We start from the raw sequence: 18086 nt of genomic DNA on the forward strand, positions 1-18086 counted from the left end.
ATTATTTGCCTCTTGATTTCCACATCTACTCCTTACAGTATTAAGCACAGTGCCTAATTTTACTTTTCACCGCCATCTTCCTCCACTACCCCCTCCTACAAGCTTTCATTTATGGGAAGAACCTCTTTGTGTTTGGAAAGAATAATTTCAGTTCCAGACCCATGTTGTCACTAATTAGCAACATGTCTAATCTGTCTGTCATCTACAAAACAGGGGTGCTAATATTTTCCTCACAGTTATGCAGGACCGAGTGAGATCACGTAGGTGGAGGTCCTTTAAAATTACTGTGTTCTGGAATGTGATGCCCAGGTAGGTCTCCATTTCCCTCTATAGTTCTACCGGTTTTGGACAGCTTCCAAATACAACACTTCAGAAGAAAGGATTTCTTTTAAGGTGCATCTGATTACTTCCTATGTTCATCCACATGATTGATGGGATGATTTCTGTTCTCCAAACATCTACACAGCATGGAAAACAAAGCAACTCATTGTTACATTTGACTACATCCAGTTTCAAAGTAAGGATATGAACCCCTTCACTTTAAATGCCAGTGTCCCTTGACTCTGCCCGGTCCTGCAGGAACTGCCGTGTTTGCTAGGGCCTGCCAGTGGAGGCTTATCTTGATGTTTTCAAGACAGCACAAGCTTTAGCTTGAGAGTTTGTTTCAATGTTACTTCCCTTTTATGTTTGTTTTAAAGTAATAACCATCCATTTGTCTCCTTCTCCTTCTCCTTCTCCTTTTCCTTCTCCTTCTTTAGCTTTGTGCTTTCCCTGGTGTTACACACCATTAAAATTGCATCTAGCTAGGCACAGTGGCACACACCTGTAATCCCAGTGGCTCAGGAGGCTGAGGCAGGAGGATTGAGAGTTCAAAGCCTGTCTCAGCAACTGATTGAGGCCCTAAGCAACTCAGTGAGACCCTGTCTCTAAATAAAATACAAAATAGGGCTAGGGATGTTTGCCCCCCAGTTCAATCCCTGGCACCGCCCCCCCCCAAAAAAAACCTACAACTGTCTTTTACAAGACATCAGGCTCAAATTATGGAGTCGGGTGAATATTAGAACACTAATTGATACTTAGCAACCACTCAGTGCTTACTTTACACTTGTCACCCAATTTCTATAGGCATCTCACAGCAATCAATTAAAATCTATGTTTGAGATGAGGACACTGCGGCAGTTGTCCGAGATCATAACACCAGAACTGGTCCCAAGTCCTGTCTAACTTCAAACCCAAACTTTTTAAAAAAATATATATTTTTTGGGGGGGGGCTGGGATTGTGGCTCAGCAGTAGAGCGCTTGCCTAGCGCAGACGAGACCCGGGTTCGATCCTCAGCACCACATAAAAATAAAAATAAAGGCATTGTGTTGTGTCCATCTACACCTAAAAAATAAATATTTTTTAAAAATTTATTTTTTTTAGTTGTAGTTGGACACAATACCTTTATTTCACTTATTTATTTTTATGTGGTGCTGAGGATCCAACCCAGGGTCTCGAACGTGCGAGGAGAGCGCTCTACTACTGAACCACAACCCCAGCCCCTCAAAGCCCAAAATTTTATTTTCAATTTTTGGTTTGGTTTTGTCGGAGGATGAGAGGAACAGAGGTAAAAAAAAAAAGATGGTACTTGATCAGGAATTTGGTATTATATGTTTAATTCTCTTAACCTAGACCTCATCATTCCTTCCTGTTATCACTTCAGTGCAGATTTTAATTCCTGAAAATGAACTTGTCAGCAGATCATTTTCCTTTACATCTTTCTGGAACAATTCCAGATTCTTAAGATATTACAGATTAAGTATCTGCCTAAAGGCATTCCAGAAAGCAGACAGCCCACAGAAGGCGTGGGGGATAAATTACATGAGTGAGTTCGTACAACACTGCTAATAAAACCTACTGCATGGGTAAAAGGCAAAGGGTATAATTTGCTGACAAGGTAGTTTAGTTCTGGCTACCAAGAATTAAAAACACAAAAAAGAAGAGGAGGAGGAGGAAGAGGAGGAGGAGGAGGAGGAAGAAGAAATTATTTCTTTAAACTGCAAAAGGGAAAGAAGCCTACTCAAAGCGGAAATAAAAAAGTTTCCAATGCTGAGAATTTATTTGTATAAACTCACAAAGAAAGAATCTCTTTTTGACTTTAAAGTATGTTTTCCTTGGACAATAAAATAAGATTACATTCTACATTGGTCAAACTTTAAATGTGATTAGAGTTTATAAAATACAAATCCTTGTAATCCCAGGAGGCTGAGGAAGGAGGATCAAAAAAAAGTTCCATGCCAGGCTGGCATTGTGGACAAAAAATAAATACAAATAATAAAAAATTATACAAGTCTTACAATGTAGTAAACTTTTCCATTTCACACACACACACACACACACGTATACACACACACATACATATGTTTTTCATTTTTCCTTTCGTTACTTTTCTCTCTGATGAGTAAGTTCCTCTATGAGAGGTCCCTGTATGGAAAAGGAATAAAACTAGTCTCTGGATTCTTCTGAATTTGATTTCTTAGGTTGACAGATGCAGAAAACGTCTTTCAAAAAAGCCCATATTAAGTCAAATGATTTAAGAACATAAAAGAAAATGTGACTTCTAGGATAAATTTTGGTGAACAAAAAGAGTGAAGTGCAGAAGTCATGATATACTTGCATATTTTAAAAATTAGGCAAGCATTTTATTCAAGTGCAAGTTATTTCTAAAATATAGAACAGGGTTTCTTTGGGGGGAAATCTGCTTTCACAGAAAGCAGAGCACCGTTTATATTTTATCTATCCTTTCCTTCACACTCATTAACTGCCTCTTAAGTGAAGCAAAGTGGTGTGGGGGCTCAGAGGGTCGGCGAACTGATACTTGGAAAAAAAATACCACTACAGGCTTTTCTGGGCGAGGTCAGGGCTAGAACGCAGGGTGCTGATGATGCCTGGTTTAATGCACATTAAGAGCTATTTATCTCATTGCTTTAGAGGGAAAATACCGTAATGCTAAAGTGTCCCTAGACGTAAGCAAGCAGAGTTTGGAGGCAGGAAAAGTGGCCGCCCTGGCCTGGCTCCGGGATGGCCCTCCTCCCTGCTCCTGGCCCCCGGGGCACCTGTCCCCTCCGCCCCACCCCTGCTCCCCACTGCGGGCGGTCCCCGGACGGGGTGGCAGTGTGAAGCGAGTGTTGTCCCTGACTTCGGGGCGCATCCCGGGAAGGCAGCGACGCCCTCCCCACCTGCGCAGGGTTGGCCGCAGCCACCCGCCCAGAGCCCGATGGGCGCGCCGCCAGGGCTGGGGAGGGGCCGCGCGGAAGGGTGGAGGGCGGAGGCCGGGCGCGGGGCAGGGCCCGGCTGTGCCTCGCGGGCCGCTGGGGCAGCTCAGGGGCCGCAGCTCTCCCTGGAGCAGAGAGCATTTGCCCTGAGGGTCCGACACATCGCAGGCGCCACCGGATCGCTGGCCATGAGGACCCTGTGGATGGCGCTGTGCGCGCTGGCGCATCTGTGGCCCGGGGCCCTAGCTGGCTGCGCCGAGGCGGGGCGCTGTTGCCCTGGTCGGGACCCCGCCTGTTTCGCCCGCGGCTGGAGGCTGGACAGGGTCTATGGGACCTGCTTCTGCGACCAAGCTTGCCGCCTCACGGGGGACTGCTGCTTCGACTACGCCAGGGCGTGCCCAGGTGGGTGGCTGGGCTCAGGGTGGGGGCGCCACCCCTTTGCCCGCAGCCAACCCGCATTGGGCCGGGCGAGGCGCCAAGGACCGCAACCCAGGAGCTGGTGTTCCCCAGCCTCTTCCATTCTGGCCTGTCCACTCCATCTGTCCAAGTCCCCTCCCAGCCACCTCCATTCATACCCAGCTCAATACTCTCCACCTAGACAGCTCAAAGCACCCCTCCCCATCAGAGTCTGGATGAAAGGAGTTGGAGCCCTCTGCTCTTCTCCATGAAGGTTGCAGGGGGCCACCTCTGCTCTGGAATTGTGAGACTCAGGATCTCCATCTGGATAGGGCCACATGGTATCTGGAAAGATGGCGTTGACAGGCTCCAGCATCATGCCCTGGAGCAAGGCCAGACTCCACCTGTTATTCTTTTAACCCTCAGGGATTTTTTGAGCTGGTGAGTGGTAATAAGGGCAGGAAGGTGAGATTGCCCCACTTTGTGTCAAACTTACTCAGGGAGAGTGTTTTGCTCTGGAGAACAAGTTCTTGGAGGACTGAGGTTGTACTCACCTCTGGACCCTACCACATGGCACGGCCCTTTCCTCTTTGGAAATGTTCATTTTTCCTTTGGGTCAGCCCTTTTCATCTTTAAATTTCGACAGGATCTCACAGTTTCTTGCCTCTGCAGGAATCAATAAATGCTGGTTCAATTGAATTAAAAGGTAAAGGAAGAAATGGTATAGTATAGTGTTGCAGAACATGGTGTGCCTGAGAAAATCCAGCTCTTGAAGTAAAAGTAGTCCTGCTCCCTGCTAATCACATTACCCCAAAAGCCACACATAGGTTGGGGTTTGCATTCAAGAATCCCAGTGTATGGAATCCTCCGTGTCTTCTAGGGAGAAGAACCCACAGGGCTGTGCCATCTTCCAAGAATTGGATGCCCAGTAGGAATGAGCACCCCTCCTTCCCTCTTTGCTGCATGGGAAGGCTGCCAGCCCCTGGCGGTGCCTGTCACCTCAGCCTGGTACTGCAAGAATACAATTGAAAAACATTAAGATTTGTTGACACTGGTTGAGAGCTAATGATGTACCTGTGATAGTTATAGTTAATCTGTCCCCATGAAGAGTAATCTTTTTGATAAGCTTCTTTGCCTTTCTTGCTCCAAGGCCAGGGTATTTTACTATTAAAGGCGGAGAAGTCAGCTATTTAGGAAATGCAGTGCCCTCCTCGGCCTGTCTCTGGCCCATCCTTGGAGCATCCTAAACTCCTGTTTGCCTCCCTTACCTGGATAACTCCAGCAAAGCTTCTCTCATGACAGGATCGCAGTCTCATGAAGGGCTTGCTTACATTTCAAAGTAATTACAGAATTTATGTAGCCCAGATGATGTGTCTAGGTCTGTGATAAGCATAGGGACTCAAAGATGCAATCTCTGCTCCCTGGGAGTTCATAGTCTAGCCAGGAACACCTGTAACACTGCATGCAACATGCAGTAGTCCCCCCTTATCTACAGGGGGATACATTCCAAGACAGTAGTCCCCCCTTATCTACAGGGGGATACATTCCAAGACTTCCAGTGGATGCCTAAAACTATAGATAGTAATGATGGCTACATATACTGGTTTTTTTTCTTATATGCCCTGCAACACTGTCACATAGTAGGAAGGTTAATCTGTCCTTCCACTGTTTTATGCCCCAGGGCCTCCTTTGGGCTTCCTGAGTTACTCAGGGCCTCACTAAGTTTCTAAGGCTGGCTTTGGGCTTTGAACTTGCAATCCTCCTGCCTCAGCCTCTCAAGCTGCTGTGATTACAGGCATGTGCCACCACACCCGGCTATATGGCTTTGATATACTGGACAAAGACATGATTCACATCCCTGGAGGGACAGTGTGAGGTTAAATGCTATTTACAGTAGCTTGCAATTTCAAATTTATGAATTGCTTATTTCTGGAATTTTCCATTTGATAGTTTCAGATAGCAGTTGACCATGGGTGATTGAAACCAACAGGAAGTGAAACTGGGAATAAGGGGGGAGGGGAAAGCGCTGCCAAAAGGGGTGATCTATGAGGAAAAACTTAGAAGACCTGAAGAATGCAAAGAAGACTTCCCAGAGGAAGTCCTGGATGACCTAGTCAGGATAATAAATAAGAGGTCTCCAGGGAAAGGTTGGGGGTGCTGCTCTGGGAGGGAAGCTTAACATTTTTGACCAGCAGGTAAGGGTGCAGGGCAATCTGTGCCAAGTCCTGTCCTAGATCCTGAAACTAAAACAGTGAACAGGACAGAGGGTGGATGCAGCCAGATCTGGAGAATTTCAGCACCTGAGAGGGATGGGTTAAAATGAAGTAAGTGTGGAGAGAGGGACTTACTTTCTAAGGAGACCTAACAGTGCTAACAGGATTCACAGAGCCCTCAAAGTCTTCATTACACACACGCACACACAAATGCAATCACACCCCTACCTTATTTTCAGTCTAGGAGGTAGAAATAGTAGGACCAAGTGTGAGTTATTTTGGAGTAGGAATTTATAGGGTAAGTACAGAAGAGATAAGCAATCTTGCCATCTCCTGAAGAACTCAAAACAAATCACTGCAAGCTGCCAGCCTGGGAGAAGGGCCGTGAGTGGTAGATGAAAGAACCAAAGCCAGAAAAGGAAATGGTATCTTTAAAGGAGCAGGGATCCATACCTGTGTTCTCCCAGGGTGTCAACAGAGGACCTTGCAGACCTAGATAAGAGAGAAGCAGACTCAGCACTGAAAAGGCTCCTGCTGTAAACTCTCTGCAGTTGAAGTTCCTTGTAAAGGGGAGAAGAAAACAGAGACGGTCAGAAGCTGGCCGATTGCTGAGAATAGGGCCCAGACTCCTCTGCCCTGAATCAGCACAACTGGGCTCTCAGTTGGGTCACCACAGGCCTGCCTCCCAGGTCCAGAGCTGACTGACAGTTGGGAGCCCACTCAGAAGCAAGATGTAGAATGAAGGCTTCCATTCTTACAGAACAATTCCCTCTGAATATTTACTGTATACTTGTGATTATTTTTCCTCCCAGAAATAATCCAAATGCAGCATTTTCCCCCCTAAAGTCAGAGAATATTGGGTTCAATCTTTTACTCTGCCACCTACTGTCTCTGTGACTTTGGAGAATGTATGTCTGCCTCTTGGGGGCACAAAGTGTCTCTCTCTCTCTTTTTTTTTTTTTTTTTATACTGGAGATTGAAGCCAAGGGTGCTTAACCATATCCTCAGCCATATATATTTTTTTTGGGGGGGCAGGGTCTTGCTGAGTTACTTAGGGCCTCATTAATTTGCTGAGACTGGCTTTGAACTCAAAATTCTCCTGCCTCAACCTCTAGAGCCACTGGGATTACAGGCGTGCACCACTGTACCCAGCTAAAGTACCTCATTTATAAAAGGGGAACGATAAGACCACCATGTGGGACTATCAAGTGGACAGAAGGAGATAATATCAAAAGTGCCAGGGACCTGGCATATGGTAGGCACTTGGGTAACAAAAGTATCATTGGTCAGCTCTTATCATCAGTGGGCATGGATTAAAACATTTTATTTCATTAAATATGTATTCAATAAATTTATAACAATATAGTGCAGTCATTTGTATTAGTTTAAATAATAAGTATCTTTTATTGAACTCCCACCAAGTGCTAGGTACTGACATACTTATGCAATCTTCCCAAAATTTCTGAAAGAAAGACAAGTCTGGTCCACAATCCCAAAATTCAAAATTCAAAAAAAAAAGATAATCAAAGTCTAAAAAGTGCTAAAACTTGAAAGTTTTTTTTTTTTCATCAGTCATTTGGTACCAAAACTCTCACCTTCCCTGAACTGATGAGGAGAAGACTATTGATAATCTTTTTTCTATCCCATTATAGTATAAATATATTTTGCCTCAAAAATATTAACATATTCTGCAAGGATCTACCCTAGCTCTGCTGGGGAGAGGGGATATGCAGATTCTACATCTAAGAAATACTGAATTCTGAAACTCATCTGCTTCTAGGATTTGGGAAAAGAAATGGGCCTGTATTAGTATTTTAAAAAAAGCAGTAGCTGAGACTTTCCAAGGGTTCCCATTACTCAAGTTCAAATGAATGAGCAGTAGAACTAGGAACTTGAACTCACGACTGTTTGATTTAAAGTTGCCACTGGCCATATCTGTTAGTGAAAATTCATGATTATTATATATTACTAGATAAAGCAAAGGTTACCTAGGAGTCTCCATTCACTCTCCATACACAGAAACTTTCAGTGTCTTAGAATCTGTCTTCCTTCTTACCCAAGGTTATATAACTCATTACTGATGCCCAAAGTCTTTTTGTTTTTTAACCTGAATTTATTAAAGCCTTTAAACCTAACAATTGATTGTTCTAGGTAGGGACTGGTTGGAAACAATGTCAGTGTCATAAAAACAGTTATGCAGATTTTAAGTATACTTTTTTAAAGTTTTAAAAATTTATTTATTTAAGTATATATGACAGCAGAACTCATTTTGATTCATTGTACACAACTGCAGCACAACTTTTCATTTTTCTGTTATAGGATGTAGCATCGCACCATATGTGCAGTCATAAATATACCTAGGGTAATGATGTCCATCTCATTCCACCATCTTTCCTACCCCCACACATCTTCCACACCTCTCCCTCCCTTTTGTCCAAAGTTCCTCCATTTTTTTCCATGCCCCACCCCACCCTCCACCATTATGGATCAACATCCACTTATCAGAGAACATTCGGCCTTTGTTTTTTTGGGATTGGTTTACTTCACTTAGCATGATATTCTCCAACCCCATCCATTTACCTACAAATGCCATGATTTTATTCTCTTTTATTGCTGATTAATATTCCATTGTTTTTATATGCCACAGTTTCTTTATCCATTCATCTACTGAAAGGCATTTAGGTTGCTTGCACAATTTAGCTATTGTGAATTGAGCTGCTGTAAACATTGATGTGGCTGCATTACTATAGTAAGCTGATTTTAAGTCCTTTGGATATAGACCAAGGAGTGGGATAGCTGGGTCAAATGGTGGTTCCATTCCAAGTTTTCCAAGGAATCTCCTGAGATTACATTCAATGTGAATGGAAAATGTATCTGGGTCAGTATTAACTAAACTTGTTTTACTTCTGTCCTTTCTGATTTTTCTTCATCTTGATAAACAGATTTGGGAGGTGGTGGCTGAGATGGAATACACTTCTTTTTCTAATTTGAACGGTTTATTTTTGTTCTTCTCATGTAAAAATAAAAAATGTTATTGGATCCTCAGAATAACTAAACTGTCAAAGAAATCTGTTTTGAATTGAATTATCTCAGAAAACCTCATTATGATGATAACATGGGTTTAACACCAATAATGTACTGCAAGTCCCTTTCCTCTACCAAAAAACTAACAAGATTAAAAATTCTGCACTGAGAGCTGAGCATGGTGGCACAGCCTGTAATTCCAGCAGTTTGGGAGGCTGAGGCAAGGAGGATCACAAGTTCAGGAACTTAGTGAGACCCTAAGCAACTTAGCAAGACCCTGTCTCAAAATAAAAAAAAATAATAATAATAAAATAAAAGTGTCAAAGGGTGTAGCTCAGTGGTTAAGCACCCCTGGGTTCAATCCTGGGTACTTAAAAAAAAAAAAATCTGCATTGGCTGTGCTTGTCCAGGGATAGGTAGAAAAGGGAACAGATCCAAGTTTCTCTATCATGAAAGAACTTCTTGGAAGACTTGCTTACTATATGCATAATAACACCAATCTCTAATTCACCAGCTGGGCATCTTAGATTTTCATGCTAAGATGGTCAAAACAATAGGTTGGTTTGGATCATTGACAGCAATTGAAAGAGCAATAATTAACTCAAATAGGGCAGGACAAAAAATAAGTAGCCCCTATGGAACAGTGTCTTCTCTTAGATTCATGAGGAGTGCAGAAAACAAACTGGTCGAAATATGAGGACATTATTTCTGGAGGGAACAGGGCCATGGTGCTCTAAAGCTCACCCAAAGGAAGGGCCTGCAGTCTGGGATGATTTAGAAAGCTGAGGCTTTACAAGAGCTGGAACAGCCTGAGAGGCCTTGTTGGCTTCCTCGGCCTTTGAGGAAAAAAAATGAGCAGGGTCTAGAGCCAGTATTCAAAGCACCTTGGCATAACAACACTTAGGTGCAGCCCCTGGCCATGCAGCCAAGTGGGAGAAGTTGGATGCCCACCAGCACTGATACCATCCCAAGCACTTGCCCAAGCACTTCACAGCAATTAACTTGCTCCCAACTTGCTCAAGTTGATCTCTTTTTTAGTCTCATTTTTATGGGCAAGGTAACCAAGGCACAGAGAGGTTAGGTGACTTGTCAAAAGTCACATCACTACTGGGCATGGAGGCACATGTTTGCAGTCTTAAGCTATCTGGGAGGCTGAAGCAAGAAGATCACAAGTTCAAGGCCAGTCCCAGCAACTTAGCAAGACTCTAAGCAACTTAGGGAGATCCTGTCTCAAAATAATAAAAAGGGCAGGGGGATGTGGATCAATGATCAAGTGCCCCTGGGTTCAATTCCCAGAAGCAACAACATCAACAATTACAAAAAAGAAAGAAAGGTGCCATCATTAACAGATGATGGAGTGAGACTTGAAGCCAGGAAATCCCTATCTTGGGCCTATACCTTTTAAACACTATGTTTTTCTGCCTCAAAGAAATGAGCTTTATGAGACGCTGTGTACTTTAATACCAGTGGAGAGGGTGAGCCATCTCTCCATTGACTTTGTGCTCCTTGAAGGTAGTGTCCTGTTCTTCTTTGTAACCCCCTCACCCTTGTTTTTGGTGCTGGTGATTGAACTCTAGACCTCACGCATGCTAAGCCATGCTCTACTGCTGAGCTGTACCCCAGCCTTGTTTGTAACTCCTGATGGTCTCATCAGGCCTCTTAATGTTTGTCAAAAGAACATGCCACTCATTCCACCTACGGGATGTTGTCTGTGGCTTCAGAGAGCACTGCTATCTGGGGTGGAACCACAGTTCCTTTTAAAAATAACATTTTCCTTCCCTTGACCACAAAATCCATATTTATTGCAGATAATTTGAAAAACACAGGAATACACAGAAGAAGATAACAACTCACTTGGAAACCTGCTATGGGGCAGGGGGAATGAATCATCATCATTATTATTATTTTTATATGGTATGTGAGATTCTATTGGTTTAGCTGGGCAAGGTGGTGCATGCTTGTAATTCCAGCAACTTGGACAGCTGAGGCAGGAGGCTCACAAGCTGGAGGCCAGCTTAAGCAATTCAGCAAGACCTTGTCTGCTAATATCTCAACGAATATCTCAAAAGAAAAATAAAAACCTATTGGGGGTCAACAACATGATTTCTGCCAGAGGAAAAAAAAATACTTGATCATTTTATTGGAGGTTTTTAAGGGATCAATAAGCCTTTAGGTGATGTAGTCTCACTCAATTTTCTTTGAAACTTTGACAAGATTGTACTGAAAAGGATATACATATACATAGAGAAAAAGGCAGATGACAGGTGTTTAAAGTTGGGACACCATGAAAGGTATGAGTGTGTGTGTGTGTGTGTGTGTGTGTGTGTGTGTGTGTGTGAGAGAGAGAGAGAGTGTGTGTGTGTGTGCTGGGAGATAAAGATGTTTAGTTTCTCTTCCATAGAATGTCAAGAAGCAATAGCTATGTATAAATGGGTACTGCTCTGAGTGAGGTGTAGAAAGAATATTTCCATAAGAACAATTAGGACTATTTGAACTTAACAAAACTTAACAACTTGAGGAAGAAAGCACTTGATCATGGGTGGCCTTAAACTTGGTGGCAAAAAGCCAAGCAGGCAGGGCTAAATTACAAAGGAGAGTTCTTGAGTCTCTGTGATTAAACAAGGAGACACTGCTACATGAAAACAAGAACGAGGTCTTTCAATGAGGAAGAAATAAGCCAAATGATATTTATAAAATGAAGGGCTCTTCTCTAGCTAGCAGCTTGATTTGTTGCTCTGCGTGTGTGTGTGTGTGTGTGTGTGTGTGTGTGTGTGTGTGTGTGTGTGTTTGGGGGGTATATTTGGCATTATCAGGAAAAAAACATGAGAAAAACTTTTTTATTAAAATTGCCCTTTGGTAGCCAAAGACAGAATAGTGTGTCCAGTCTTACTGGCACAAGTCACTGAGCTGTGATGGACTTGGAAGAAGCCCAGTGTTAACTGTGAGGCAGGAAGTGTCCACAGAAAGATGGGGTCAGAACTGGAGCCATGCACCTGATCTGCCCTGCTGGGAGGGAAGAGGACATAGGGAAACAGTCAGACCAGGATTGGAACCAATAAGATAAACAATTTTGTTTTTTCACTTTTTCTGAAACTCTTTTTTTTATTTTTTATTTTTATAATTAGATGAACACAATATCTTTATTTGAGTTTTATGTGGTGCCGAGGATCAAACCCAGTGCCTCAAATGTGCTAGGCAAATGCTCTACCAACTGAGCTATAACCCCAGCCCTCTGAAACACCTGAGTGAGGAAAATTCAGATAAAAATAAAGTCAACACTACTTCATGTCACAGATAATATAATGAAAGGAGTTTGACTTTCAAGATATACTGGCAGGTAATATAAATGGATTAGAAAGGATTTGAAAGGGGCTGGGGTTGTGGCTCAGTGGTAGAGTACTTGCCTCACATGTGAGAGGCACTGAGTTCCATTCTCAGCACCACATATAACTAAGTAAATAAAATAAAGGTCCAATCACAACTAAAAAAAAAATTAAAAAAATAAGAAAGGATTGGAAATACCTGGACTCCTGGGGGTCAGGAGAGGTTGAAATCTCCCTGACCTTTAGGCACAGAAAACAGTGCTCCTTCCAGTGGGCACCCCGTAGGGCCCAAGGTTGCCAGGAGAGCCTAGACTGATCAGGCCTGTGATTTTGGCTGTGGGGGTTTCTGATTTGTGCCTGTACTTCCACTTCCTGTCCTTCCCTCTCTGGAGCCTCTGTTTGTGTTTGGCTTCCAATCAGTGGGATAAGACGACCAGAGTCTGTTTAATGTAGAACATTATTTATGGAGGAGGACTTGCCCAGTGCCATTTCATTCATCTATTTAACAAATATTTATTGAGGACCTACCATGTGCTAGACACCAGGCATGAAATGAAAAATGATCTCAGTTCTCAGGGGGCAACAACCATAAATAAAACAAATATATAATCATAAAATTTGGAGCTGCTACAAGGCAACATTGAGCTCTAAAGTGAAATAATTGTCTGTATTTGTGTGTGTGTGTGTGTGTGTGTGTGTGTGAGTGTGTGTGTGTGTTTTGAGGAGGCTGGGAGACTAGTTAGCCAAGTTGGCCAGAGAAAAGCTCTGTAAAGGAAGCAGTTCACCTGAGATCTAAAGGATGAACTGTACTCAGCCATGCCCAACATGGGAAGAACATTCTCTGAAGAATGAAAACATGGACAAAGATTCCAGGATATAAATAAACTTGTTTTGTTCAAGGGATGGAGGAGCCAATGTGGCTGGAGCAGAGGTGGGGCACAGGGGTGGTAGATGTGCGGAACCTCAAGTGGGACCTCAAGGGTCAGGAAGAGGCCAGGTCACACGGAGTCTGTAGGCCACAGCAGGGAATTTGGATTTCATTTTAAGTGAAATTCACGGGCTGGGGACATAGCTCAGTGGTATAGTGTTTGCCTAGCATTCTCAAAGGCCTAGCTTTGATCCCCACCCGTTCAAAACCAAAGAAACCCTAATGAAATAAATGAGGGAGTTTATGAAGTAAATACTCCACCCCCAGAAGAGAAATCAGTGGTACAAATTTTAATGTAATTGAACTTGGATATGACACACTATTCCTATTATTAGATCATGTGAAAATATATCTTATTCTTGCCAAGCATGATGGCGCATGCTTGTAACCCCAGCTATTTGGGAGGTTGAGGCAGGAGGATTGCAAGTTGAAGGCTAGCCTCAGCAACTTAGTGTAAGCCCCTGTTTCAAAATAAAAAATAAAAAAGATTGGGGAAATAGCTCAATGGCAAAATTTCCCCCTCCCCCACAATCTCCAAAGGAGAAAAGAATGAAGAAAGGAAATAAATATATCCTACCTTTATGTTTAGGTTCATTGCTAGAATGTACAATTCACTTTTCTCTTCTTGGCCATTTTCCTGTGGCTGTGATAGGGGGATATCTGATCACCAGAAAGCTCTTGAGGAAAGGAAACTAGTTGGCAAATCCAGAAGAATCTGATTCCCAGGCATAGATTACACTCCTGTAATCTGTTACTTGAGAGGCTGAGGCAGAAGGATTGCAAATTTGAGACCAGCCTAGGCAACTTAGATCCTGTCTTAAAATAAAAAGGGCCAGGGACCCAGAGATGTAACTCAGTGGCAGAGCATTTGTCTAGCATGCACAAGGTGCTGGGTTCAATCCCCTATACCAAAATGAAAAAGTCGAGAGAGAAGGACTCTATCATTCCTTACACCCTGGATCTGTCTATCATCTCACTGTCCAAAGAGCTAGGAGCCAGAGATGCCCACTAAGATGAGTAACAAGTAAGATGTGTTCTTTGTCTCTGTTCTCCACTCCCTTATAGCAAGCATTCTGTGGGGTCACGGCCCCCAGATAAATTACTTGCATTCAAATCCATATATTCTGGGCTGCTTCTGGGGAAACCTGAACATTAGCTTAACTTTAAACAAAGAAGAAAAGAAAGTCACTGAGTTTTCTGGCACCCATTGACACCAGGTTTCCTTCCTGAGTCATAACACTAGGTTACACAGCCTGACAGATTCCATTGATAGCAGGTGAAACTAAATGTGAAGATTGAGAAGGTCAGATTTTAAGAAAAAAAACATTCTGATATGCTCTAAATAGATGTGATTTAGATAAGCTTTAGTGGGAAAGGGACAAAAATACTAATGGGACAGTTCAAAAGGAAATGTGTGTCACAAAACCGTAATCTATGACTTGTGGTAATAAATCAGTCAGAAGTTCCTTCCTAGCCCCTAACCTCTGTGACTAAAGACCTCTTGTGACCTACCACAGCTTGCAGTCCAAATAATCAAAAGTTCACAAGAGAATCACGGATAGAAGATTTGGTGTAGAAGAGAAATAAGTACCTGAGATAACCTTACTTTTTTTACAATGCAAAAATATTTTGTGCAATACGTTTTTATTTCTATGATTCTGTGTGAATTTTTTCCCATTTTGTTTTACAATGAAACCATTTCGATGTTGTTGTCTTGGACCCTAGAACTTTCTGATTGTCTTTATGGGCTTTTATTTTAATTTTTTGAGATTGGGTATCCCTATGTTGCCCAGATTCATCTCAAACCTCCTGAGCTCAAGTGATCCTCCTGCCTCAGCCTCAGGTAGCTGGGACTTGAACCACAGTTCCCTGCTCTTTACGGAGCTTTAAAAGAGATAAATTGGAAAAATAGGAAATAGCATTATGCCAAGGAAGAACCTTAATCAACAGGAATTGTTATAATGATGCAATGATTCCGTGTTTTTTTAGGGCTTCAATTCTGGGACCAAACCAAATAAAATAAATAAATATTGGACATGAGACACAAATGTTGAAATCCTAAGAGGCTAAATTCAGTCAGAATACTCACCCCACTATCATCTTTTGCCAAACGGCTAGAGACTAAGTCAAGGCCATATTACCAAATTCTGAGTTAAGGCTGTGGCAAAACTTTATTTTATAGTGATGCCAAATATTAATATTTAAAATAAATGCATTTTAAAAATACAAATATAATACCAGGTGTGATGGCATTATACACCTATAATCCCAGCGACTCCAGAAGTTGAGACAGGAGGATTACACGTTAGAAGCCAGCCTCAGAAATTTAGGGAGGTCCTAAGCAATTTAGAAAGACTCTGTCTCAAAATAAAAAATAAAAAGGGCTGACGATGTAGTTTACTGGCAAAGCACCCATGAGTTCAACCTCCAGATCCCCACTATTTTATATATATTGTTGTTGTGTTGTTTATCCTCGTGTCCAACATTTCAGGACATCAGGACATCAGGGCAGGACTACCTAGACTTAGGGAGGAAGTGGGAGCACAGCAATGGTGAGGTAAGGACAAAAAATGTCCTTCTTAATCAGTACCCAGCCTAGGGGTCTCTTTAAATGTCTTCTTGTCCAAGGGTTTCAATGAAATGGTGTCATGAAAATTAAAAGGGTGGGGTCAATAAAAGATGACCACAGCAGGGAAGTGACTTGTTAGTGATTTTCCTAAGGATGTAGATACATGGTGGATATTGGGGATGAATACTAATATGGCTCATTCTTGCTTCTGTAGATAGTTGACTTGATACCAATGGGCATGTATTTATGTATTTAGTTACTGGGGTTTGAACCCAGGGGCATTTTACCACTGAGCTCTATGCCCAGCCCCACTTTTTTTTTTTTTTTGAAACAAAGTCTAAGTTTCTTAGTCTGGACTGGAACTTTCCATCCTCCTGCTTCAGCTTCCCAAGTGGCTGGGATTATAGGTGTGTGCCACCATGCCAAGCTATCTATGAGTTTTTAGATGATAATGAAATTATGTTTTAAAATAGCATTAAAACACTTGAATTACTAATAGATGTTTATGTTGGGAGAACTTCTTTCACATTAGGGGTAAATATGTGTTGACAAATATGTCCTCCCCAACTATGAACCTTAAACTAATCTGTTGAAAGGCAAAATAAGTTTTCACATATGAACTGCTAGAAGTCCAAATTAAGGTTTCAAAGAAGTCAGAGTGTATGAACTTGAAATATAACAGTGGTAGGGAAAATGGGTTTCACTTTGTGGAGAGATTTGGCATCTACTTCAGGGCACATCTGTCTTTTTTTTTTTCCTTATATTTCATTTCAAGTCCTGAAATAACTCAATTTAAAAACTCATTGCCGTCTTTTAAAAAGACTCATTAGAATTTTCAATGGGAAAGTTAAATGTGAAACCAATTGATTTTAAAGTCATGGAGAGGAAATTGGAATTTTAAATTCTGTCTTCAGATTTGGTTAGTGAACTTGAGAACAAAATAAAAGAGACTGGTTTGATTTGTTTATTTAGGTGAATTCTAAAACATGTCATTGGACTCCAGGGAACAGCCTAACACATGGCTGGCTGCTACAGGCCAGCAGGGCCCTGAATTCTACCAAATGCTTGAGAAACACAACTAATGGAAAGAACTAGCCTTTAGGGCTAAGTCAAGACTGACTGTACCTCTCTGTGAACGACTGTGAATACTCTACTTCTCTGGGTCTTGGTTACTCATCTCCAAACTCCAGCTCTCACATAAGAGTCTGTGAGCTATTGGGGGAGGCGGGGTTCCATCTGAGAAAGTGAGAGAAGTCTTAAATTATAGAGGTCCCTGTGTGTGGCCTTAAGCCTTGTATCTTATGGAGACACATTTGCAGAGAAGAACTGACATGGCTAAGTATTCAGATTATTGGTAAGTAAAGTGCCTCTTATTTTTATACTCCTCCCCATGTTTTCTATAAAGAATATGTTTTATTATTATACTAAAATGTCCAGGAATGTGGGGGTGGAGAAAGGATGACTACCGGTACAGGGGTACAGTTAGGAGAAATAATTTTTAATGTTCTGTAGCACACAGTAGGGCAACTAAGGTTGGCAATAATTAATCACATATTTCAATGAAGGTAATCAAGAGGATTTTGAATATTCCCAAGACAAAGAAATGACAAATGTGTCAGGTGATGTATCTGTCAATTACCCAGATGTGATCATCACATCTTATCTAATACATCACTGCGATATCACACTGTACCTTATAATTATGTGCAAGTGAAATGATCTGAAAAGGGGAAAATGTTACAGGCAGGGACATATAAAGTTAATATTAAAAACAAAACAAAAGCAAAGATCTTATCTAACCCTAGCAGTATGAGGAAGTTCCCTGAAGGAATTTACCTGGCTGCGTGTCTCTGGCTCAGACACACCTTCAGGATGGGGGCCTCCCCCGCCCGCCTCTCCATTATCAGTTCCCCATCAGCGCGGGGCGGAGGCGATGCTCTGCGTCTTCCTCCTGAAACCCAGGCCCGGGTCAAGGTGAAGTTGACGTGGGCTAAGCTCGACTGTTGGTGTTGGCCGGAGCAGCCCTGCAGGGGGCTGGGTTTACTCAGGGGCGCGTCCGGTTTTGCTGTCTTCCAGCTCGCCCGTGCTTCGTGGGGGAGTGGAGCCCCTGGAGTGGCTGCGCGGACCAGTGCAAGCCGACCATCCGCGTGCGCAGGCGCTCGGTGCGCCAGGAGCCCCAGAACGGAGGGGCGCCCTGCCCGCCCCTGGAGGAGAGAGCCGGCTGCCTGGAGTACGCCACGCGGCAGGGGCAGGACTGCGCGCACGCCTTCGGTAGGGATGATGGCATGGTTGCGGCCCTTGTGACTTCTTGCCCCCTTCCTTCCATGAAAGGCCATGGCTGTGCAGGGAGAGTTGCACACACTGCGGGGAGCGAGTGG

The 18086-nt window shown here is 42.8% G+C and overlaps 1 protein-coding gene across 1 annotated transcript in view; it reads left to right on the plus strand.

The window, feature by feature from the left end:
- The first annotated feature begins 3181 nt into the window (after positions 1-3181).
- Positions 3182-18086, plus strand: part of Sbspon (somatomedin B and thrombospondin type 1 domain containing) — a 33929-nt gene continuing 19024 nt past the window's right edge. Inside the window, exons 1-2 of the mRNA XM_005335824.5 lie at positions 3182-3657; positions 17785-17979. Coding sequence (XP_005335881.2) covers positions 3258-3657; positions 17785-17979 — 595 coding nt within the window. The 5' untranslated portion in view covers positions 3182-3257. The remainder of the gene's footprint in view (positions 3658-17784; positions 17980-18086) is intronic.

This window comes from Ictidomys tridecemlineatus, chromosome 7 (assembly GCF_052094955.1).
Source record: "Ictidomys tridecemlineatus isolate mIctTri1 chromosome 7, mIctTri1.hap1, whole genome shotgun sequence".
NCBI lineage: Eukaryota > Metazoa > Chordata > Mammalia > Rodentia > Sciuridae > Ictidomys > Ictidomys tridecemlineatus.